General features: G+C 36.0%; 3 protein-coding genes across 4 annotated transcripts in view; 2 read left to right on the top strand and 1 right to left on the bottom strand.

The window, feature by feature from the left end:
- The first annotated feature begins 10,901 nt into the window (after positions 1 to 10,901).
- Positions 10,902 to 12,503, top strand: LOC132696620 (probable dimethyladenosine transferase). Its single transcript, XM_060661551.1, is given in 5 exon segments — positions 10,902 to 11,745; positions 11,747 to 11,788; positions 11,861 to 12,082; positions 12,137 to 12,243; positions 12,298 to 12,503. Coding segments are annotated over 5 exon segments (939 nt in total). The 5' UTR covers positions 10,902 to 11,220; the 3' UTR covers positions 12,341 to 12,503.
- A 623-nt stretch (positions 12,504 to 13,126) lies between these two features.
- Positions 13,127 to 17,966, bottom strand: LOC132696064 (F-box only protein 42). 2 transcript variants are annotated; one of them, XM_060660621.1, is made up of 7 exons: positions 17,903 to 17,966; positions 16,685 to 16,837; positions 16,334 to 16,630; positions 15,820 to 16,104; positions 15,559 to 15,770; positions 15,215 to 15,478; positions 13,127 to 13,768 (listed from the first exon to the last, which is right to left on the bottom strand). In XM_060660621.1, the coding sequence occupies exons 2-7, from the start codon at positions 16,809 to 16,811 to the stop codon at positions 13,352 to 13,354; spliced, it is 1,602 nt and encodes a 533-aa protein (XP_060516604.1). In that variant the 5' UTR covers positions 16,812 to 16,837; positions 17,903 to 17,966; the 3' UTR covers positions 13,127 to 13,351. The 2 variants fall into 2 exon arrangements, with proteins under 2 accessions (XP_060516604.1, XP_060516603.1); XM_060660620.1 differs by lacking the exon at positions 17,903 to 17,966 and adding an exon at positions 16,893 to 16,966.
- The window catches only part of LOC132696065 (mitoguardin), a 71,940-nt gene continuing 63,967 nt past the window's right edge, over positions 17,141 to 25,113 (top strand). Inside the window, exons 1-3 of the mRNA XM_060660622.1 lie at positions 17,141 to 17,513; positions 17,570 to 17,723; positions 18,071 to 18,283. Coding sequence (XP_060516605.1) covers positions 17,418 to 17,513; positions 17,570 to 17,723; positions 18,071 to 18,283 — 463 coding nt within the window. The 5' untranslated portion in view covers positions 17,141 to 17,417. The remainder of the gene's footprint in view (positions 17,514 to 17,569; positions 17,724 to 18,070; positions 18,284 to 25,113) is intronic.

Here is a 25,113-nt window from a genome sequence, read left to right as displayed (position 1 = left end):
CACTAGTTGTGCAAAACGGAATTTCGGAAAACATGTCCGAATTTACACTCCAGAAGAATATGCGAAGCGAATCCGACACACTGACATTACTGATTTTAGGAACTGGTCGCCTAATAAGGAAACGTTTGCTGTTTTACACCACATATTTTTAAATTACTCAGAGGACATAAGAGTAGCCCACCTCTGTCCAATCAATGGCATATCAAGGTCCTGTACCAATTAAAGTGAAGTCTTGGAATACTATTACCACATCACATCATGGAATACCACAAATGCTGCTAAAAATGGTGATCGAGATGTCTGTTTTGATAATGTATTTTTTCTTTGTCCCGAGTAAACATTAAAAAAATCATCAACTATTCATTAGTTTTTTTTTATCTGCGATTCGTAGGGCATTTTGTTTTTTGAAAAACTACCATTGAAAAAATACATTGCAAACCACGGGACCTGAAACGTTTCTATGCAATCCGAAATCACATGTCGACTAGTCGATTCAATTGAATAACATTTTTAAGAATAATACTGTTAATATTATAATCAAAAGGAATCTGATTTTTTCAAATCCGCAACGCAGCTCCCTCAGCCAACCGCTTTGTATATCTGTACATCCGGCAACAAGATAAAGATTAGTATCGCTATAAATTCTCTTCGCAATCCGTGTCTTAAGATTGTTTTCCTTGTCCGCGCGGATTGCGGCTTCAACGTCCAGCATTATCGAAAATATTTTTATCGCAAGGAAGTCTTTCGTGGAATTATTTTATTCCGCCATTCGGTCACAGACGGGAACAAATGAACCTGGCGAGAAGACGCGGTGAAGGCGCCTAGAAAGACATAAATTCGTTACTGGATATCATTAATCCATGCATGGGGGTTCGTGTAGGTCTAAGACCGCTCTAATACCTTCGCTCTTCGATTTTCCCGAAACAAAACCCCGTACACGATAAATATTTTTCGGATTTAACTATTAATCACATCGGGGAACGCTAGGAGCGCAGCTGGTTTTTGGTTAAGTCGAAAGGGATCGGTTTCGGGAACGGCTGGGTTGCGGTCTAGACACTCCGAACGATTCGAAGAAATAGGGACGTTCATTTCGATTTAATCCTAGGCATATTTCGAACGGAAGCGAACGGAAAAGGTGATCGAGCGTCACCTTATTGCACATTCCGGCCACGAAATGGCATATTGTGATTCAGTTATAATACGACCAAAAATATAGTGCTTTGACGTTTTAAGTATTCTACAGTACCCGTCTCAACAGATGTTGAAATTTTGAAATTTTCTTGGAAAAATGCAGTATTTTAAGCCCGAAATATCTGACGAACAACCATGCGTTGCTCATAAACGACTGACATTTTTGAGGGAATATATTAAAAATCAGAATTATGCCTTTTCATTCAATCTAGTACTTTTGGGCGAGACTTGGATATTTAGTAAAAGAAAAATATATAAAATATAATTATTTTTAAATGCTGTTTTAATGAACACTGAAAATTTTGAAAGGTCTTTTATGTTTCTTTTTTATAGAAAAATGGACTTTTTCTAATCTATGAACGGAGCTAAAAGTTTTAGTTTTGTAGCAAATCTTAGTGAACCCTCATTAATAATCATGAGCAATGAATCGTATCACTCTGGACTTGCTAAGCCAATTGAAAAGTTAAATTAAACAGTCTCCAGTGGACTGGTTGCAAAAAGGAATATTTTTTTGTTGTTAGTTCGTGTCTATTAATTAGACTTTGGGATGTGAAAAAAAATGAAGGAATTGGTATGTTAAATATAGGCATGAGTTAGGTCACTCGTTAAATGCAGAAAAGGTTATTATCACTGACTTATCACCCAGTTTCTGTTGTTATAATCAGCAATAAATTTCTATTTATTTTTCCATATATCTGGTTTATAACTAATTTTAAAGTTTTCCCCGACTGGAGTTGAACAAGGTTAAAGGGATACAATTTTTTTTCGGGTCGGTTGATTATCGAAGTCATAAAAAAATGCGGGAAGAATGCGGGACAATGGAAATTAATATCTTTCAAATCGATTACGCAATAAATATAGTCACGGAGGATGGTCCACAACGAGCCCGAGTACAGTTAGTTTTATTAACATAAGGCTGTTGTACGACCCGGCATTTTTCTCCTCCGAGGCGGAGTGATTGTTTAACGGTTCCCGAGACGATCAAGATTTTGCATATACGAACTTCGACGATAAGTTGTTTTCAATTTGTCTATAAGGTATAAATTATTATCATTACAATGGCGCTGCGTGCCGATTTCGATGTGTGATAAGACGTAAACTTAAATTGCGTGTTCGACGGTCCAGTGACACCGCGATAGACGGCCTCTGCTCACTATAGTCACGGCAAAAATTCACTTTTTTTTATTTTTAAGCCGTTTTTCGTGGATTTTTTAGAAAGTTTTAGAAAAAATAAACCATTTTAATCCGCCCACTTAGTTGTTTGATAAATTTTGGAGATCAACAGGTTTACAGATACAAGTAAGGCTAAATTAAAACTAAACATTGAAATTGTGGTGTGGTGGACATTATTATTTGAAGCTACTTCAGAAGACGAGGACTACCCTCCGCTCCTGATAAAATACTATTTACTGTTTGATGATCCTCATTAAAGATTTCTTATGGCTTCCCGGATTTTTCTTTTTCTTTGGCAACTGCTGACAAGCTTATTGTTCTTTTAGCCTAGTTGATATTTTTCGTCCTGTTTCTCCGATGCATTCTTTGCCGCATATTCATGGAATCCTGTAAACTCCTGGCATCTCAAATGGAATTTTGTCTTTGACGGATCGAAGATGTTGAGAGATTTTTAGGCAAGTAGTAAACGTGGTTTCCACGTTTGGAATCGAAGTAAGGACCAGCAGTGGCAAATGTAGGGTTGCTTTCTAACTCATTGTCTTTGGAAAGTTGTGGTGAAGTATATTTCGAGACGGTTCATATCTGTAGTGTAGAAATTACCCCAGAGACGAGGTATTTTAGTTCTGGGTTCAGTGGCCCAGGTTGAGGTTGTTTTATGGCTCTGCAAACAAGAGAGTTGTGTAGGTTTTCTGTAAACCGAATGAATCGATGTTAGGTCTGATTTTATATTAACCCATTTTGTCCAAGTGGTGCGTTAACATCACATCCAGGAAATATTTTTGCACATCCATTTAGAAATTTTATTATTATCACTACTAAGGGAAATAAAACCGTAGAAATCGCTAATTTATGTGTAAAGGAAAGATCTTATATATGACTTCAAAAATACATAAATTTGTATCACATTCTCAAGTAAATCCAAAATAGTACAAAAAAATATTTTGAATTTGTATTGCCATTTTTGTTAAGATGTAGGTTACATGGCAAAAAATATACATTGGAAATACTATATTGATTATGCTTTATTTTTTGGAAATATTTACTGGTGCGTGAATGCACCACTGGTTTTATCTGTGAAACAAAACTTTGTTGTTGCAAGTCTAGACAAGTCGGCGCAAGTAGAATAAACATCCAACAATTAGCGTGTTCTTTAATATTAGTTTGTGCCTTGTGCAGTGAACATGATGGATGAGGACAATAACAATGAAAGTCGTAAATATTATTTGGATTTACATATTCTTATGTATTCTAGCATTCCATTCCTTATGCCAAAAATAACGTGGAGAGTGGTTTTACAGAACATATTGACGCGGTCTATATTCCACCCGACGTGGATACCTTGACTGACGAAGAAGATATGAACGATAACATAAATCTACAAGAGTTTGGCGAACCAATTTTCGAGTTACATACGAGGTCTGTCAATTATATTCCCGGAAAAGTGCCCGGACGGTCCGGAATATACATAAATTCTTAAAATTAAGTTATAATCCTTCGCAGTAGTCTCCCTCTAGCTCGATGCACCGGCGCCACCGTTGGATCCACCATTGGAAGCAACCCCTGAAGCCCCCTGAAGATAGGTCCCTCAGCACCCGTGTCGTGACACGTTGCACCTCCTCGACGCCGTCGTATCGGTTGCCCTTGAGGTAGGACTTCAATTGTGGAAAGAGATGAAAGTCGCAGGGGGCCAGGTCCGGGCTGTAGGGGGGGTGCGGAAGCGTTGGAATGCCGTTTTTGGTCAAAAAATCGCGAACTGCGAATGAGGAGTGGGCTGGAGCGTTGTCGTGATGCAGCACCCATCCACGTTCGGCCAATTCCGGCCGTGCACGAAACACACGGGCCTTCAGACGTTTCAAAACTTCAATGTAGAACTTCCCATTGACTGTCTGACCTGCTGGAACGTATTCGTGGTGTACAACTCCATTAATATCGAAGAATGCGATGAGCAAAGATTTCACTTTTGATTTCGACATTCTGGCTTTTGTGGGGCGCTTCCCCCCCTTTTCCACCCACTGCATGCTCTGTCGTTTGGTCTCAGGGTCATACTGGAACACCCAAGACTCGTCTCCGGTAATAACATTTGACATCCAGTCGTCTCCTTCCTCCTCAATTCGAGAAATCATGTCTTCACAGATGGATAAACGAAGCTCTTTCTGCTCAACTGTGAGCACTTTGGGAACCATTTTCGCGCACAACTTGCGCATCCCTAAATCCTCGTGTAGCATCTGTCGAATGGTTTCCTTGTTGATACCCAACTCGTCTTCCAACATTCTGAGGCTTACCCGACGGTCTCCGAGCACACGCACGCGCAGGCGATCGACGTTTTGTGCCGTTCGAGAGGTGGAGGGAGCTCCCTCACGTGAATCGTCCTCCACCGACTCCCTGCCTTCCCTGAACCGCTTAGCTCACTCGTAGACAGCTGTTTTTTTCAGGCAATCATCCTTGTACACGTCGGTTAACTGTTTCATAATTTCCGCGGAAATTACACCACGTTTGACCAAAAATTTGATCACTACTCTTTGTTCAGTTTTTTTAGCACACATTTTCGCGACAAGGGGTCCAAACACGCCGATGATCAAAGTACTGTAACACACGAACTGAACAACCGATCGAGACGAAACTTGCACAGACTGACGCAGAAATGAATCCTCTTTCGAATGACACAACGCGAACGCCGTAGCATAACGAGAGTCGCAGTGTTGCCACTTTTCCGGGAATCTAATTGACAGACCTCGTACACCGAATGATACAGCTGTCCTTCCACAGTCCTGCAATCCATCAACTACTGAACCTGAATGGGACTCATCAGATGATGAAACCCTGGAATTCAAAAGAAGACATATGCTTTCTGGAAATGGAAGAAAGGTCAGATTGAGTACACTCACACACCTATATCCGATGAATTTAGATCATGTGAGGAACTAAAAAATAGGCTTTCTGGAAAAACTCCGCTTGAAATATTTTTTATGTTTTTTGATGACGAAATGATTGATTTGATTTTAAAATTGTCGGTAAAATATGCTCACGACAATAACCGCCATGAATTCTAGTTATTAAAAAATGAACTTTTAAATTTTGTAGGCATTTTATTGTTCTCGGGTCTACTGATGAAGACAAAAGAATTGATCTTATGATATCAAGCTAATAAAGCCCGAAGGAGATGTAGAATCTGCCACAGCCACAGAATTTACGTTTGTAATAAGTGTAATGTGCATTTACATATTCATGCATTGTAAAATATCATCAAAAATGAAACCACGTTGAATGTTTAAATAATTTTGGTTTTAGATGGAAGATGTCGAGAGGTTTCTTCTCAAAAGCTCCCTGTGGAAGTTTCTTTGAAAAACAAACTGCTAATAAAATGTTTTAATCTTTTATTCTCATTATTTTTTGGACGACCAGGCCGTAGACTGTGGATCTTGCTGATCAATCTTTCTTGATATTCTGCGTCAAACAAATTACAAACTTCTTCTTGGGCTCTGGTTTTGTTTTAAATTCTCCGAGTCTCATTCAGATGTTCCATATTCACTTACTTTATTTTATTTGAGTACAACAAACACGACTCAATATACGCCTAAATATCTAATTCAAGTTTTTGAACATGCAAAATTCAAAAATGCTAACGGCACCTGTGTCAGATTTCGCGATGATATTTATAATTCTGGTAACCTTTCACTGATACACTTCCTAAGTTTCAATTGTTGCGTCAGGGTTGTTCGGTGGTCTGTGGTGTTCATATCCTATGGTCTTGAGAGGTTAGAATGTGGTTCTCTCGGCCTGGTAACTCGCGCGCTTGTAGTAGGACTTGTAGTTGAGTTCTCTTTTATTATAAAAAGCCTCCAATACGACATCAATGTTCAAAAATCTCCAAATTTCTGAGATGTCGACCGTGGTAAATCAGAGAACACTGCTGTTGGCATGATGAATGCGCCATGTTCCGGTGAATCTAATTTAGTCGTTCCAGTTTCTTATGCGGAAAAAGCGGTGTTGTCGCAGTTTAGTAATTAAAAGAAAGAAAATTACGGACCTCTACCAAATTCAATATTGCAACAAAAATAAATAGGGGATTCCATTTAAAATAACAAAATCATGACGTGTTACGTAAAAGTGGTAAATCTGACAACATTGCTGCTTTATCGGTCCAGTTTTGGCAGTTTTGGGGATAATTAAACATTTCTGTAGTTTTTACTAGAGCGTTGCAAGATCAGAGTTAGAAATCGTTTTTTTCTTTAAAAAAAATTCTGAATATTGTTGAAAACTGCAGCCGGATAATGGCGTTTAGTTATCTTTTGTTTCGGGACGCATTTGCAACGGCGTGGCAAATCCTGAAAGCTAAACATCCCCCGTTGCCGAGTTAAGTAATTACTTTCGGTGCTGGAGCAATTTATTACCAAACCGGAAAGAATGGCGAAATCGGCCGCGGAGAAATGCAAAAGCAGATGTTTTCCGGAATAATTGCTTTTTGGCGGGTCTGATGAAGCGAGCTTCGGGCTTTTCACCGCTCCTCGGTTGCAATGGTGCACCAACGAAAACGGCTGTATTCGATGGCGAAACGTGCGCTTGTACTTGAAACAATCGATTTTCCACTTAAAAAAATCTGATTTACTTAAATTTTTCCAATTGCTGGCTTGTAACATGAGATCGATGCCAATATATGCAAAAAATTCTGGACCAAGATTTTCTTTGTTTTTTTCTCTCTCTCTTTCCCTTTTTCTGTTGGTAGGGGAAGAAATTGAAGAGATCTCGGGAAATTTTTCAATTTTCCAAAATAGCAAAAACACCAATATTGTCAATATATACTTGAACTGAGCTCTTTCTCTCTTAGTTAACAAAAACAATGGTGCTAACTATTTGCTATTGGTGCCATTGGATCGCTTCCATCGAAAAAAAGTTTCCTCTCAGTTGCAATCAAAGAGTATAAGATAGAGGGGGAGGTCGCGTATACTGTTACGAATGCCATCTATTATTTGGGATTCTGAGGTCAGCATTGCACACTGCGGTTTATCCTCCGCTTGCTCCACTCAAAATATCCTATAAAGGTTACCAGTTAGATTCAGTATCAGTCAAAGTCCATTGCTCGAATAGAAAAAAAAATTTCCGTGACCAAATGAATTTTCCTTGACGCAAGTCGGTAATGGGTGAGTGGCCTGAGTGGATGTGCCCACATGAAAAGCTAAGAGTATTGTTGACATGAAAAGGGTGCACATAACCTGGATACTTGCAGTTCAAAGAAATAATAGTTAAACAATTGAAGTGGAAGCCTTGTGGTAACTTTGGCTGGAGTACGTTATCATAGATAATATATTAATCTAATTGTCCGCATTAGTTCAGAGATCCCAAGACATTGTTGACATTTCCAGTGCAATTATACGCAAAATGATAGATGAATGAATCAGTTATATGCAGAATTTAATCTGTACATGCATACGTTAATATATAACGATAATTACACTAAGGCATTGTCTTGAAACTGCCTATTTTTCATATGGCGAGTTGTTTCATTACGTAGTGGCCGAAAGCAAAATAGTAGCTAAAAGTCTTTGGTAGTCCTCTTCGATACAAGAGTACGGAGAAGCTGTTGGTTGACGTCTAAATGATTAGATAGCAAGGAAGAGCGGCCAGTTGTCAGTACTGTATATCGCCTGTGGTTTTTACCGATACACTATACATAGAATAATAAGTATTGAAAAGCATAGGTAAATTAGAAATTTAACTTAATGTAGGTTAACAAAATGGCTTTCTAATTTTTTATGAAACGTTCCCAGTGGTCATATGGCTTGTAAGAAATGTCATTTTTTATTGTGACAATTTTAAAATGGATTGCACTTACCGTTTACAATGTAATTATAGTAATTTTAATATTGTTGCTTTGCATTGCATTGCGCCATTGCTAAAATGTTTATAGCGAGATAACTTTTAAGGGGTCTAAACTCCAACTCGACTTTCCCGCCTGACCGACAAGTATTCCACGCGCCGAAACATTAATAACGAACATGTCCATCGCATAATATAATTTTACAAAATTTATCGTCGGCTAATGTTAAACAACCGCCGATCGATCAGATCCAGTGATTTAACCAATTGAATTTCAGCAATAGAAAGGGAATTAGAGTGGAAACATAAATCTGCGATTCGATATTAATGCCGCGAGTATAGCCCAATGGGCTCCGGTAATATTAATCACAATAACTATTATTATTGCAAAATGGCGAATCGCGTTAAAGTGAAACTCCCATCGTTAGGCAAAATAACATTATTAGCGGTGTTTGCGTCCCAAACAAAACGAATTAATAAATAAATACGGCGATCGACGGCGAATCAATTAAAAACAATGCTGCCTCGTTTGTCGGAATTTGTAACATGAAATGTATACGCTCCAGCCATATAAAAACATAAACAAAGACGAAAATGTTTTAATAACATGTTTGGAAGTATCCACTTTCAGTATTAATTAGATTAGTTTTGGAGGTTGATTAGCGATTTTAAACTCGATCGGGTAAGTTTTCATTCTGTTCCACAAATGTACTGGCGACATCTATCGGCCGGTGTCCTAAGCGCACATCCGGTTCGTTCTTTTAGACGTAGACGGCGCGGTAAGTACATGTTTACCTAGTCTTTGAGAGCTATTTAAGACCACACGCATTTATGAAGTGTTATAATTTAAAAATCCCGAATGAAATTTGTATAAGTTCCGAAAATTCTGTTTGATATTAAAGAATTTGTCAACTAAAAAGTGTTTTTCCTTTTAACCCATTTTGTCCCAATGGTGCGTTAATGCACCACCTATTCTATGATTTTTTTTTCACATCCATTTCGAAATTTTATTATTATCACTACTAAAGGACATAAAACCGTAGAAATCGCTAATTTATATGTGAAGGAAAGATCTTATGTATGACTTCAAAAGTTAACAAAAGCGGTACATAAATTTATATCAAATTTTCAAGAAATTCCAAAAAAAATTTTTTTGATTTGCATCGCCATTTTTTTTAAGTTTATAGCATGTAGATTACATCGCAGAAAACATCATTGGAAATACTATATTGATTATGCTTTATTTTTTGAGAATATGTAAATGCGCCAGTCTAGACAAGTCAGCGCATGTAGAATAAACATCCAACAATTAACGTGTTCTTTAGTATTAGTTTGTGCCTTGTGCAGCGCACGTTACAGTTCGTTACAGAGTTTGGCGAACCAACTGATATAGTTGGAACTTTCGCGTTACATGCACCGAATGATACAGCTGACCTTCAACAGTCCTGCAATTCATCAACTACTAAAACTGAATGTTACTCACCAGATGATGAAACCCTGGAATTCAAAAGAAGAGGTATGCTTTCTGCAAACGACAGGCTTGCTTCTACTGTCAAATGGAAGAAAGATCAGAATGAGTGAATGAATGAATTTAGACCATGCGATGAACTAAAAAATAGGCTTTCTGGAAAAACTCCGCTTGAAATATTATTTATACTTATATTTTTGAACTTTCTTTTGTATATTTATGTATAAATTATATGTTACATCTTACTAGCCCCAAAACATTATTTAATGTTGTTAGTGGTTCGATTACGCACCAGCATTTTTTTGTACGTTTTATTTTTTTTTTTGATACATGTAATGTATTCTTAAGTAACACAAAGTAAATAATTTGAAAAGATTTTTTTATTTTTTTTATGCTGGGGATAATATGGGTTAACTTATTTATTGGGAATATTAAGGACTTGCAATGAAAAATAAATAAATTATAGACCTTGTATTTATTTAGTTAAAAGGCGCAAATGAACAAATCAGTTTTTTTCAAATTAATAATAATATTATAGATAATATATATATATATATATATATATATATATATATATATATATATATATATATATATATATATATATATATATATATATATATATATATATATATATATATATATATATATATATATATATATATATATATATATATATATATATATATATATATATATATATATATATATATATATATATATATATATATATATATATATATATATATATATATATATATATATATGTATATATATATATATATATATATATATATATATATATATATATATATATATATATATATATATGTATAGACATAGATAGATAATTCGAATCAATTTTGGTGTAAATATATTAAGAGCAAAAAATAAAGTTACGTTACGTTATTAAAAAAAATCCGATAAATACTGCTTTACTAGTATTTCAAACAGCACGTAAAATATATAACATAGTATCAAATCCGATTAAAATCCTTTTTAGCATTTCTACTTCTTATTTTATAGCCATCCATTACATATAAAAATAATAATCCTATTATTATGGATGATAATGTTTTTTTTTTGCTTGTGCCAAAAAGGTTTTAGTGACAATATTAAAATCTTTTTTTTTGTCATATTGAATGACTCTTGGCTAGATTCATTGATTTGGGCCAGTGCCCATTCTAAATTTGTCCAACAAAGGCAAGAGGGAGGAGAAAGAAAGATTATAGTGAGGATAACATTGTTTCATAACGTGGGGAAATTGCTATTTTAATGGTTACGATTTATGAATACCCTCCTGTTATTACCTAAGGTTAAATTAAATTGTCAATTTTTAAATAATATGATTTAAGCTAACCTAAAATTATGACGGTTTCTTTTACGGTTGTCGGCAATCAGCGTGTGTCCAAAGTTACCTTGCCCACGTTAAAAGTAAAGAAAACAACGGGCCTGTGTAATCTGTGTAATTTATATTTACCATTTGTTTTAATGATCTATGGCGGTTTTGTTACCCTACTGGGCATATCTTCAATTACATCCTAACCTCTTAGATTCCGGTTGTTTTAAACAACATGCCTAAAATCAGAGCGGAGAAGAAAAGTCGTGTCCACAAAGATGTCGCAAGACAAGGGATTATGTTCAACAAAGATTTCGGACAGCACATTCTTAAAAACCCGATGGTCATTACCGCCATGATCCAAAAATCCGGACTGCGACCGACAGACACCGTTTTAGAAATCGGTCCTGGTACTGGTAATATGACGGTGCAGCTATTGGAACAAGTGAAAAAGGTCATCGCCTGTGAAATCGACACTAGATTAGTGGCGGAACTGCAGAAAAGGGTGCAGGGGACGCATCTGAAACCCAAACTTGAAATTCTAGTGGGGGACGTTCTGAAAATGGAGTTACCAAATTTCAACATATGCGTGGCGAACATTCCTTACCAGATTTCGTCGCCGCTGGTTTTCAAATTACTTCACAGACCTTTCTTCCGGTGTGCCGTGCTCATGCTCCAAAAGGAGTTTGCCCAACGCTTGGTGGCGAAAGCGGGAGATAAATTGTACTGTAGACTTTCAGTGAATACGCAACTGTTGGCTAGTGAATACGCAACTGTTGGCTAGGGTCGACATGTTAATGAACGTAAGTCCTGATATTTTTCAGTTTGGTGTTATTATGCAATGCTGATAGCTTGAGATTTTAATGTAATTCTAGGTAGGTAAAAATAATTTTAGGCCGCCACCGAAAGTGGAGTCGGCAGTGGTTAGAATTGAACCTAGGAATCCCCCGCCTCCGATTGTGTACGCTGAATGGGATGGTCTTACGAGAATCGCATTTACTAGAAAGAACAAGACCTTGGGTAGTGCATTTAAGCAGACATCTGTTATTGCGGCGCTCGAGAAAAATTACAAAGTGCACTGCAGCTTAAATAATTTGGTTAGAGACGTTTGAATTTTTTATGGCAGGTTTGTTTTCATAAATTGTTTTTAGGAAATTCCCGATGATTTCCACATGAAGGAAAAAATTGAGGAGGTAATAACGAAAGCGGACGCTTCCGAGAAAAGAGCCAGGACTATGGATTTAGATGATTTTATGACGTAATGTTGTGATAAATTGCTACTACCGAAAATAAGTTTTTATTTTTTTTTTAGGTTATTGCATGCCTTTAACAGTGAAGGAATTCATTTTTCATAGTTTTCTTAATTACAGCATAGGTCTGTAAGTTTCAATTGTTTTGACACAACTACAGATGCAAAATGTTCATTTGTCTGGATTTTAGCTGGAAACTGGTGATTTTTTTTTTGTTGATACATATATTACCTATATGTCTTTGTAAATAAAGTAATAATAAATGATGAATTTTGTATATTGGTGATACTGAGTGTCCAATCTTTGTTTATTTATTACTGTTATTGTGCAATATACTTCAATCAATGGGCAAAACAATACCCGCCCTTCTACGTTTTTTCCCATAAAAATGGCAACGTCTATATTAATTGTTGAATGTTTTTCCGAATTTGCTGAAAAATACGGTTAGAGCACACTTTCTCAGTGACTACAGGTGGCCGAATGATTTTTTGAAAGTTGGCCACAAGTGAAAAACAAAAAGAAGAAGATGATTCTGTTGGCCGTAATTGGTTCCACTCCATCATTTTTAAAGAGTTGTAAATGGTTGTAAACTGGCCCGTCGAACTGAGGAAGAAGAACCTACGAGTGATCGGGCGGCATTGCACAGCATTGTTTAAGTCACTTTTTCGATGAGTCTGAATAAAATTTAGATATTATATTTTGATGGTATAAATGAACCGCTGTTTTTTCCATACACGTCGATGATCAATCCGGAAAGACTCGGTTGTCAGTTATTTGTATAGAAGTTGATCCACCGTTGCAAGCTGGCTGCATTCTCTTCTGTGGAGGTGGCAAAATAAAGTGTAAAGGAGGTAAAACCTATCAACAACAGTTTAAATCAATAACCCGGAATAAATCGAAACCAGTTTTTATTGCAAATATCAACCGAATATAAAATTCATTTTGAAAACTTACTGACTAGAAAAATCCGACCGTCTGACGGCCTGCCCTCGAAACGAGCACAGTAGAAAAAGTATACAGTTATAGAGTCGTTAATTATTCAACACTCTTAATTCTTAACTCAAATCGAACACATATCAAACGCGAGTTTCGTTGCCCCCTTGATTTATCCGACAGCTAAATTACATAACTCGGCGAAGTAATAAAATGTAAGGAATTCGATATCTGACTGCTGATGTTCACCGTCAACAACGAATTGGCGTCTTTCTGAATCCCGCCGAACATAATGAGCTCGGACTTTCCCTCGACTAAAGTATACAAAATCGTCTCCTCGGGACCGTTTTTCACGCCCTTCGGCGGTAACCAAATCGCGACCGGACTTTTGGACAACACTTGCGAAATATCCAAAACGTACATTCCCAAGTAATGCGTCTTCTTTTCCCGTTTGGTCGCAGCCCCTTTCGTCATCTTCTCCTCGATCTTTAACAGGTTGGCCAGTCTTTTCTCTCTAGCGGTCTTCTTGGCCGCGCTTCCGACATCCGAGGGTTGGGAAAACGCGGCCATATTTAATGACGGCGAATTTAACCCGTGAATCTGCAGGGCAAAACGTTGACGTTACCAGGAAATTTAGAAAAATGCACCAATGGAAAGCGTTAACAACGTGAATGACGCAAAACTTTACGAAATATTCAGAAATTTTGAACAAAAACAATGAATGAATAATTAGGATTCCATTTCGCTGCAACTATTAACGAAATGAACCAAGTTTTAAGGGATTAATGAATATGACCGACTTTTTGCATACCTTATTTTAGTATTGTTTCACCATATCCATTATTTGGATATATATAGGGGAACTGTCACTGCTAAGAGTATATTATGCAACAAGTGCGGTAAACGGCATTTGAATTTTAATTCATTAATATTTGGCTCGAGCGGAGCGAGTGTTTAATAAACGAGCGACTAAAGTTTACCGAACGTGTTGCATACTATACTTTTTCTACGAGCGTCAGTTTTTCGTAGGAAACGAAACTGACGTGATAACGTGACGCTTCCCGCACGCTAGGTCATTGTGTATTTTACCGACCGGAGTAAAAAAAAATTCTTCTTCTTTTTTACTTAGGTTAGCTAGGATCATTCGGCCAAAAAATTTTTTTAAGTGCTGGCACAATCAAATTTCGAATTTCGTTATATCAAAGAGGTCCTTTCTATAGTCTACACAAAAGATAAACTGCGGTTCGGCGATAATGAGGATCTTGTGCAGCTGGTTTAAATTCCGATGCGGAACACGTTAGATCCGTAACATTATTTGGAAATTAAAAGGTCTGCCTGGAACCTCATTATCGTTCATCATCAAAAACATCCAACAAAATCTTTGTTATAAAGTTGAGCCTGTGATTCGAGCCAAGTGGTTTTCTGCATTTTCAAACGTCGCCAAACACATTTTCCATTGCGATAAACACCTTTTCCTTTAAATAAACTAAGGATCTAAAGTCCATATAACGTCGGAAAAATTAAGTTGTAACCTAAGAGGTGCAAAAGGGCCTAATGAATATCATTTACCACAGACAAACTGTGCACCTCTTCGTCTTCCATTGTACAGAAAATCGATCACGTAATAAAGCTAACTAAAAAAATTTCACTAATGGCTAGCTTCCGGCCTGCAGGTGAACTTCGCCCCCCAATTTTTACGAATGTTTAAAATTTTAAAAATGAAAACTTATATTCTCTTTTCTTTTTTAGTTAGCTTTGGTTATTTCTAGTTGCTTGTGTTTTTAATGAACCTGCTAAAGACAGATGTCTCTGATTACTGACCAATGGTTTCACTTCGCTACTTAGATGTTAGTATCACTGCCAAAACAAAATTGTCTTCCCTTTCCTTGAAATTTTTTGTGAGTAATTTTGTCTAATTCATTGATTAAGGTTCTTGAAAATTTCCTTTTTTTTTGCAAACTCCTGAATATACAACTCTTTTGTCATCATGTAATATTTATATAATATAAATATTTATTTTCCAGTGGCGCAGCAATCATGTTTTACCTTAATTTCTCGGCTGGCGTTCGAAGGACCCGCAACGGCACTCTCGTCCTCAATCTCCTCCGCTTCGCGTTTCGGGTTTTTCAACACACCCCTTCGACCATTGACATTGTCATCTTTGTCGGGTTTGCGATTCGCCAAATCTATCCTAGACAACCTGCCGTCTTCCGGCACATTCTGCTGGTGCCACTGACTTCTAGGATAATAGACCACGGAGAAGTCTTCCTTCTGTCTAACCCTGTTCAACACCACAATTTTGTCCCCTATCTAAAAAGCCTTCATTCAATAATGAAGTCCTGTCAACTTTCTATGTTTTTAGATGGCTCAGAATCTCAGCACGCCCATACCTTGCAGCCGGGATTGCTCCAAATATTTGAGGGTTCGTTCGATTTACCCTGGATATCGACCTTGATCCACTTCCACAAACTACCAGACATGTTTAAAACCCACCCGTCGCAATATTGCATCGTGGGACCACCCGATCCCCCCAAAATTAATAAATTGCATTCGTCTAATATGACCTGGGTTTGGCCGAATCTACCGAACGGTTTGGCGCCCCCTATAAATTAATGTTTAGCAAGAGAAAACCCACGACGGTGGCGACGTGCCTTGGACTTCCTGTTTGTGCCAAGTCCAAGTCTCCAAGTTTAATTTCCATATGTCGTTTGACTTTTCGCAATGTACAGCGGTATTTGGCTTCTGCAAACCTCCGAATATAATCATCCACTCTCCCACTACCGAAGCCGAATGCCCGGCAACGGGAGGTGGCGTATTAACGGTACTAATACAAGTCCATCTATTGGCGACGATATCGTAGACGTGGAGTTCATTGAAGAGATGCCAACTTTGGTAGAGTGGGTAAGACGGTGGGTATGTCCAACCACCAAATAACACTGAAAATATTTTTTCCAAAATTTTTGCAAGTCACTGTAGTAAACTAAAGTTATTTTCAGATTGGTGCAACAACCGGTTATTAACATGCAGCGAATAGGAACACATTTGTAACCTTGGACGTGGGCGGAGCTAAATATAACACTGAAGGAAATAAAATGAGTATCAATGGGTTTTTTTGATGTAAACACGTTTGCAAAAACAAAATTGAAAAACATCAAAATAACTTACCTAACGAATTTTTATATTTTATCAATGAACTGCAAGCTTTAGGCGAAGGATAGGTTCCCATGGTCAAGGGTCTGATCCACTGCCTCTTCGATAAATCTAATCGCCACAGGTCATTAAAAGTAGTCATTGCACAGGTACAGCCCCCAAAGATGTACATAGAGTTCTCATGTACAACTGCGGTATGCGAGTAACGTTTCGTTATTGTCGGGGCCATATCTACCGGAGTCAACCTATCCCATTTTATATCAAAATCATTAATTGCTTTGTACAGGTTCCTTTGTTTCATTTTCACCACATCTGCAAGAAATTTATGTAAATATATTGCGAAAAAAAATAAACACCAGCTAATACTCAAAACGCATCTCCTCCATTTCTTTGATACAACCATACAATCGTGCAAATCTTTGTACGGTGAAACGAAAGACAAAATAAATTCTAAAACTTCTTCGGGTAAATCTTCCACAGTCAACGCGTCCATATCTCGAGCACAACGGCGACCAACATCTAAATATAAGTCAAGCTAATTGATCGTTTTTTTTAAATGCATCTGATTTTATACGTTTATCGCGTTTTATTGTTTTAAATTTGGATGGAATGTTCGAACGTCATTGTCAACGAGCGCTGTCAAATTCCTCTTCTTTTCGTAAGCGGGGCCGTGACACAGAAAATGAAATTCATGTTGGTACGATTCATTAAAATATGGATTTTTGACTGATTTCTTTAACTGCATTCGCAATAAATTGAAATTAAATAACAATCTTCGGCGGCAACGAAATAAAATCAAAACTTTGTCAAATAAGTTCGCGCATTCCTCAATGCTATTCCAATGAGGAACTGACTCGGTTGGTTAGTTAGTTCTCGGCCGTCGCTCGGTTCGACCGGGATTTTTAATTTGGCGTCAATTTTAAATACGTTCGATTTTTAAAATAAATCGTGATTGTAATTTAGACAGTTCGAAAGAAATGTTTTAATTTCGGGCCTCGCGCGTAAACGTAATAAAGTTTAAACACCGCCTGAGAGTGTTTGATTTTTATAACCTAACATTATCTGTTTGGACCCCATAAACAGCGTGTACATAGCGAATATGTCATTATTGGCGCACTTGGGACCTGTCAGTGAACACATAAAAAACATTAAGGACGTGTTACCCCACCAGTTCGCTTTAACAACTAAACAAAAGGTTTGTTGTTGAGTTCACACCAACACATTTCTAACACAGTTTGAAACACCTTTCAGTTAATTGTGGTATCACTAACTGCTAGTATTGCAGTCGTCGGAGCCCTAGCTAAATACCTGAAGCGCAAGAAAAGAATTGTCGATCCAGTGATTTACAAGAGAAACAATTTTAGCAGCAAAAGATCCAGGGCCTCTGGTATTCGCAGTCCCAATGGTAGGTAACTGACTTTGTTTACAAATTAAAAGTAGGACTCCCATTTTATTCAAACACGTCTTGACAATCTCACAAGCTTTCCTAATCAAATGCACTTTGTTGAGCAGTCTGATATTTCAGTTGTAAAGGTGCTATTATTTTTTTCACATCGTCAAGATTGTGCTGAAAATAAATTATACCTGTTTAACGTAGTTTTAACAGCCCAAAATATATCAGCGTATTTTGGGTTACGTATCGTTTCTTCTTCTTTAAGATCACAGATTACAACAGATAGTGAATGTTTCTCTTCTTTGAATTGGTTCGACCTCGTCGTTATAACGGACGGTATTGTTTTACCTACTTTACAGACATGGGGAGCACGACCAGCAGCGGCCGAAGGAGTGCCGCTTACAGCAATATTTACGGGGAACGTTACGTAAGGCAAGGATCGACCATAGTAAGCGAAAAAACAGCTTCCGTCGCCTCCGGCAGTGCGATTAGCGGCGGTTTGATGATTACTGCAATAGATGGCGCCAGCGGTGAAGGTATTCAGCTTACCCCTCAGCAATTGGGCGTGATGGGTGAGTGATTTTTGAATTTCCTTGCTCCGTACGTTATTGTATGACTTGGCGGCTGTTGACTACTAAAAACACTTGCTAAATTCTAATGACTTTTAAATTGATCGAATTTCCTACGACCGCGCGCTCAATAATTTTCCAATTTAGAAAAAAACTATTTTAAAACATGACCTTATACGTCGTTTAGTTAAAATAGTGGCTGACAAACATCAAAACGCGCGATTATGTTGTTAAATAACAGTACGGAGGACTTGGCGCGCTCGCAATTTGGAATTATGTGCCGCGGAGTCATAAAAAGGCTCCTCATTTTTTCCGTGCTGTAAAATAAATTCCGGAAATCAGGAAGGCTTTGAAAGTTTTGCTTGTCAAACGAGGCGAGACGAAGAACGCGGTGCGGCGTGTGAATATCAACGAAAAATGAACCGAAGATATAAAATATGCCGGCTTTCGTATTTGGGACACGGGGATAGATCGATATTGAATGCCGTTTCTGGTTTTTATATAGACTATGCTGATACGATAAAATAAAATACGAGTATCGGATCTGATCGAATAGTAATTCAATGCACGGGCGCCATTTTTTATTCGCGATGACGTTTTGTACTATAACTCGTAATCAGTTGTCGATTGTTCATAAGTATATACAGGGTGACTCATAAAGAACTGGAGATACTAGATTATTATGATTCAATGCTCGAATAATAAAAATTGTCAGTTTGATGTTTTTTGAAATGACAATTATTTAGGTAAATCTAAAATCATATTTTTTTATCGGTGGAGTTATGGTCGAAACATGATCAAAAGATCTGAAAGAATGTTGTTTAGGCCCTCTAGCTCTGTATAAAAGATATATAAATATAAAGATGAAAAGATATGGCGATTAATAACAAACTAGTACTTAACAATAACAATTTTGGTAATATTAATAATGAAAGCACTGTTTATGAGTTTTTCTTCTAGTAGGCTTGTATTAGCATTTACGAAATAATTAAATTTCGGTTAGGTTACTGCATAAATTTGTTTAGTGAAATCCGTGAAATCGGTGAAATCTTTGTTATCTGTGAAATTCGTGAAATATTTGCATAATCATAACTTCGAGGTTTGAACACTTTCCAATAAATAAACAAATTCGAATAATAAACAAATTAAAATAAAAAAAAATGGCAATGTGTAAATATTAAATAAATATTTTTTAAGTTGTAGGCGTCTAAAAGGTTGGATCGTAATCAATGACATACATAACATATATGAATTTTTAATTGAGATGTTTTTTAGTATTCAATCAACCCAATTTTTCAAAATTATTTTCGCGCCATTCATCGTAATTCTTTCATCAACATATATTAATAATTTTTAAAAAACATTTAACTAAATATCTCAAACATTCTCGTTTTCATAAAATTATAAAGTTATAAAGATAAATAATTTTAATCTATAATTAACAAATCTGAAGAGAAAGAAAAACATGACGGAATATTTAAAATTTATGGATTTATTTATTAGTTTAATTACTTATTTGATAGTTAATTTAATAATCTTATTTTACAATGGAAGAACTCATGGTATTTTTTTAAGCACTTTTCAAAAAAAAAAAAAACAGAGTTTTCAAAATTGATCTAGACAATGAATATTTTTATTTTGTATTAATTCTTCAATATAGAAAATTGGAGTCTATCTTTCTCTGACGGTGGTCCATAATTAGATAATAATTTTCCTATTCATTATCGTTATTTGAAAACTAATACGAATTGGCATAAAATACTTCTATTAATAATGATTTAGTACTAGATAGTAATTAATATTAATGAACTAAAGCTAACTAATTGTTAAATATTTAAAATTACGGTTTCTTATTAAATAATATATTTAATAATAATAATAATAGCAATAATAATAATAATAATAATTTATTTGCTTTTCATGAGTGTAATATGTAATCGGAAATGACGTAAAATTATATAGGGTGTCCCATTTATCAATAAAACATAACAACTTTGTCGTAATAAAAAAAAAATGGAAAAACACTACTCCACCCCTATAGAGAATCGCCCTGTATCTCGGAAACGTATGGGCGAAATTTATTCGAGACTCCACACTGTATTCCCAGAGTGATTGGGACTATAGTAACGGTATATAATCGGTAATATAAGTCCGGCTTTGCGATGCCTTCGTAGGGGCGAGGCAGACCCGACGGCACCGCGACGCCCGTCGAGACGCCGAGTCGTTTTTGTGCCGATTCTTTACGTCTTTGTGTAAATACACTCGCTCTACCGTCACCGGTTCGTTATCTGATCGACGAACCCCCACCATCATCGATTTCGAATAAAACGCCGGGCTGGGGGGTAAAGTGGCGGTGTACTAGACGAAAATATACTATTCCCGGATGCTTGATTGACGGAAGCAACGATAGAGAATCGGGGGGAAATTTTGCACAATCCGGCAACGGCGCAATTAATAATTCCCGGCCCATTCCTCCTACTATGGCCCCCATGAAATTGCTATAAACATTCAAATTGATATCGGTAGTTCAAGCGGTGTTGTAAGTGAAAAAGAGGAAGAACGAGAACTACAGTGTTTACTAATTAAAGGCGAGGAATAACACAGAACAAAATAATATAGAATCCCTATGGGTAACTGTTAAAAATACAGTTGTCACAAATGAAGAAACTTGCTTTAAATGTAAATAGAACTGCAAGAAATCCAAAAGGACGTATGGATATCTGCTTAAAATATTTCTGGTCTTAAAGCGAAACGAAAGGGCTTGAACTGATGATGAAATTAAATGCAATTAAATGAGGGCTAGGACAAAGTTGCTTTCTGTTCTCGGTTTTCTGTAACATATGTTCTGAGCAGATCTTGTCTGGAGATTAAAATTTCGGCTTTTTCCAAAAAGGAATATCGTGCAAAGAATATAAAAGCAATGCATTAAAAGTATGTTGCTGAAGATTTGGTTAGTTGTGCTGTTCTGTATAATTATTGTATTTTATTTCAAAACTTTGCATATATTTTTGAAATTTCAAAGTTGCAGACACGCCCCTTTTAATTTAGGAACACTGTATAGATAGATAGATTCTATTGGTTGTCAGAAGAAATTAAAAAAATATATCTTTTTTTAAACACAATTAAAATTTGATTAACGGATGAATTAAAAATTAAAAAACACAGGTTTAAATTTGATTTGAAGTACTCATCAAATGAGAAGAGAGTATGCGATGATTTTTTTTCTATTGATTGGCGTTAAGGACTAAACATCAAGGATTTCTTTAGATCTCCCAAACCCATCCATTTCCATAGTTTCAGCTCTTTTCATGTACTCTTTGGTGATATTGATCTTTTTTCATAGTTCATAATTAATTTTTTTAAATAGTTATGCGTCGAACCAGGTTTCATCCAAGTAAATAATTGGCCTTTGTTGTTCTCTGTAAATGATAATTTTTTCTAGATATTTCAGTCGCCATTTCCGAATTCTAAAAGATTATATTAAAACTTGCCTTTTGTCATTTTTTTAAAATCTAAAACCCATGTATTGAAAATACTCCCATAAGCCTCCTAATTAAGATATCTAATGTAGGCACGCTTTGTTCCTCGTATAACTGGTAAATTTTACACCGTATTATATCTTGATCACTTTCATCTACACTCGAGAAAATGTCAGCATCGCTTTTTTTTTCTTCGTTGAAATGGGATTATTCACAATTTTCTATACAGTTGATGTTGGAATTTTCGTCAATGTGGCCGTTTCTTCTAAAGATGCTTGCTTGCCGGCAAATGTTCAATGAGAGTCAAATAAACATTGTTTATCCTTAGTCTCAATAGAATAGTGTTTACTACATTTGGGCGGCAGCATCTCCTGAGATACACTAGACTCGCACATATCTTGCATAATTCGCACACGAAATAAGAATGATTACTAATAAACTTAAACTAAGTAGAATACCAAACAAAAGAATATTAAATACAGGTAGGTATAAAATTATTTTCTATTACGGACCACAATTTTACCTGAATTTAAATTCCGAAACTTTAGGTAATAATCTTGTTGCAATGTATGTTAATGTCCACCCTTGGATAATCCAATTCGAAAACAATTGGTCACTTTCTTCTCTCTACGAACAGACCATACTTTCTAAAGTAAGAAATATTCAGAGGAGCTGGAACGATAGGTCAATTGCGAAGCCGAATAATCCCATTCAAAAGCAATTGGTCACTTTCTTATATCTATGAACAGACCATATCACCTGTTTTGGATTGCACGAGCAATTTAAAATAGATATTGGTTTAGAAGTCAAAACGACGTATTTTGTCGAGTCGCATCGGGTCGGGCGTCCGCGTGTTTGAATTATCGATCCGGCTTTATCCCGCGGGACTCAATAGCGAACGGGAAGGAAGGAAACCGGAGAAATGGGGACTAACTCTCTCTCTAGATACATACGCGACGGTACATATTACGTAATGATGTCCGCGCCTGATGAGGGACTTATAATGAGGTTATGGTGTTTTTACGTTGAGCTCCTGCTGACGTCATATCGACGGAATTTACCACGTCGCAGTATTGTAGGTCGGCAACAAATTTTTTTTATGTATATTTATAGAGTGTATATTATTTTCCTTTTTAAAAATATATAATAGTATGCACTTTTTCTCAGCAACAAGTGAATAAATGACAATTTTCCAAAACTGAAGCAGTCTAGTACCGTTTTTATAAGAAATACGAGAAATGAAGGAGAGAAACAAAATAAGTTCAATTTAATAAACAAAAACGAATGGGAAACGCACCGCAAAGAATTACGAGAAATTATGAGTCTTTTTAAATCATCTTATAAAATGTACTAAAGAACAAAAAAAAATAATTATTCAAAAGCCATATAAAGTGTCCTGATACTTGACAGATTATTCAAGGTTTTTACGATATGGACTTCTATTTGAAGACTTTAAGAAAAATGGTTCGAAGGGCATGATTTTTAGAACATTATTGCAAGTTTTGGTTGTATATTATATGTATTATTTGAGGCTTTGAGGCAACTTATAAAATGTACTAATAGTCCAAAATTCAGAAATTAGAAAACAAAATATTTGGCAGATGAGTTGCGTTATTTAAAGCAACGAATAAAAAATATATTTATAATAATTGAGGATTCTAAAATTAAAGAAATAAAAAAAAACAAAGAGCGAAAAAATTGTTTTTTGAAGGCCTAATAAAGTCTCCTGATAACTGAGGACTCTAGTATTTTAAAATAAAAATAAACGAACAACAAAAAAAACAAATTTTTAAAAATCATATAAAATAACGTAACATATAAGGGATCCTTATTTTTAATACATTATTTGAAGCTTTTAAAACAATCTACAAAATTTACTCGTAAAATTCAGAAATTAAGAAGATAAACAAACTCTCAAAAAATAATTGTTCAAAGCCCATATAAAAAAAAGTACTTTTAATTGAAGAAAAGTAGCTCCAAGGGCATATAAGAAATTCTGATTTGTAGAACATTTTTGCAAGTTTTGGTTAAACTAACCAAGACTTGGAAGTTACCGTAAATATGGAGACTATGGAGACATGAAGTGTTCCATAACTATCTTCACTCAGGCTGCTCTTGTCCGGAGTTGCTGAGCAAAATTGGAATACACGTTTGAGGTAGAAATTCCCTCTCTCTGTCTGTTACTGCGGGAAGAACAAATGATGGTTATAATTAAGGAGCGCAAAAGAAGCAATTCAAAACCCTCAAATTTTCAGAACATATGCATTGAAATGAACACGAAATGCAAATATGCGTTTTTATTATATGAAGAATTAAGAATATAAAGAAACATAAAAATCTCACAGAGACAAGTATAAAAAAAAATCGAATAAAAAAAAAGATAACTGAAGCTTTTTCAAAATTTTCACGAAATTGTATTGGCCGATTGGCCCGTCGATAAATAAATAAACATATGTTTGAAAATGGAAAAACCTCGCTTACCATCTACGCTGGTCTTTGATCATTCAATTATAATTCTGGGATCCAGCATACGAATTTGCTTAGAATTGGAGGAAGGATTTTGCTCCTGACAATATCTCAAATTTGCTAGAGATGAATGCCATTTGCTCAATTTGTTTATTTTTATAGCGCAAACGGGAAAGCTGATTGTTTTTTCTCACACTTCTATGTTCACCTCAGGGCTAATTACATTCGAAAATGGCGTTAACGGTGTTTACGCGTTTATGGCAGAGTTGCGTAGGTCAGTAACCCAAACAATACATTATCACTTCGAGACGCTTAAACCAAAATGACGCTCATTATGACCGGAATGTCATCGGTGCCGTTAAGAGGTTTAACTCGGGATTAATTAAAAACTACATGTGTCGAAACGCGCTTGCACTTTTTGTGACGACGTTAAGGCTTAATTAAGGGCTCCGACGAAAGGATCGCTTAATAAATTAGACGCGCGGGCGTGTGCCTGTTTACCCGGGACGTAAATAAACTCGGCTTTAAAGTGTATGCCCTGTTTCTTAACGCGCGAGAGTTATAAATCATTATTGACATGTACAACTTAGTGGTCTTGGCCCTATTCCACATGCGTAGTATTTTTTTTTTTTTTTTTTGGGTAGATAAATAAAACCTGTACTGGGTAGTACTAAAAAAAGTGTATTGCGTACCTGTATAATTGTAATTATATAAATAATAAATACATATTAAAAAAAAAATAGTCTTCAGAATAACTTGAAGTTAGTGGTACAGAAATGATCACCGTCCAAAAAATATTTTTTTTGTTTGTCTGTCCGTTCTCCGTTCTCGTCTTTTAGTTTTTCCTGAATAACTTTCGAACCGTTGCCGGTATCCATCTTTTTTTCA

This window comes from Cylas formicarius, unplaced genomic scaffold (assembly GCF_029955315.1).
Source record: "Cylas formicarius isolate icCylForm1 unplaced genomic scaffold, icCylForm1.1 PGA_scaffold_1__22_contigs__length_36826433, whole genome shotgun sequence".
In the NCBI taxonomy this organism is placed as follows: domain Eukaryota; kingdom Metazoa; phylum Arthropoda; class Insecta; order Coleoptera; family Brentidae; genus Cylas; species Cylas formicarius.
This window is presented reverse-complemented; position numbering and strand designations above follow the sequence as displayed.

Coding starts and splice junctions, on each gene's coding strand:
- LOC132696064 (XM_060660621.1), bottom strand. CDS start 16,811: ATGGACGCGTTGACTGTGGAAGATTTACCCGAAGAAGTTTTAGAATTT. Junction 15,479..15,558: donor GGAGCAATCCCGGCTGCAAG/GTATGGGCGTGC, acceptor AAGGCTTTTTAG/ATAGGGGACAAAATTGTGGT. Junction 13,769..15,214: donor ACGCCAGCCGAGAAATTAAG/GTAAAACATGAT, acceptor TTTGCCCTGCAG/ATTCACGGGTTAAATTCGCC.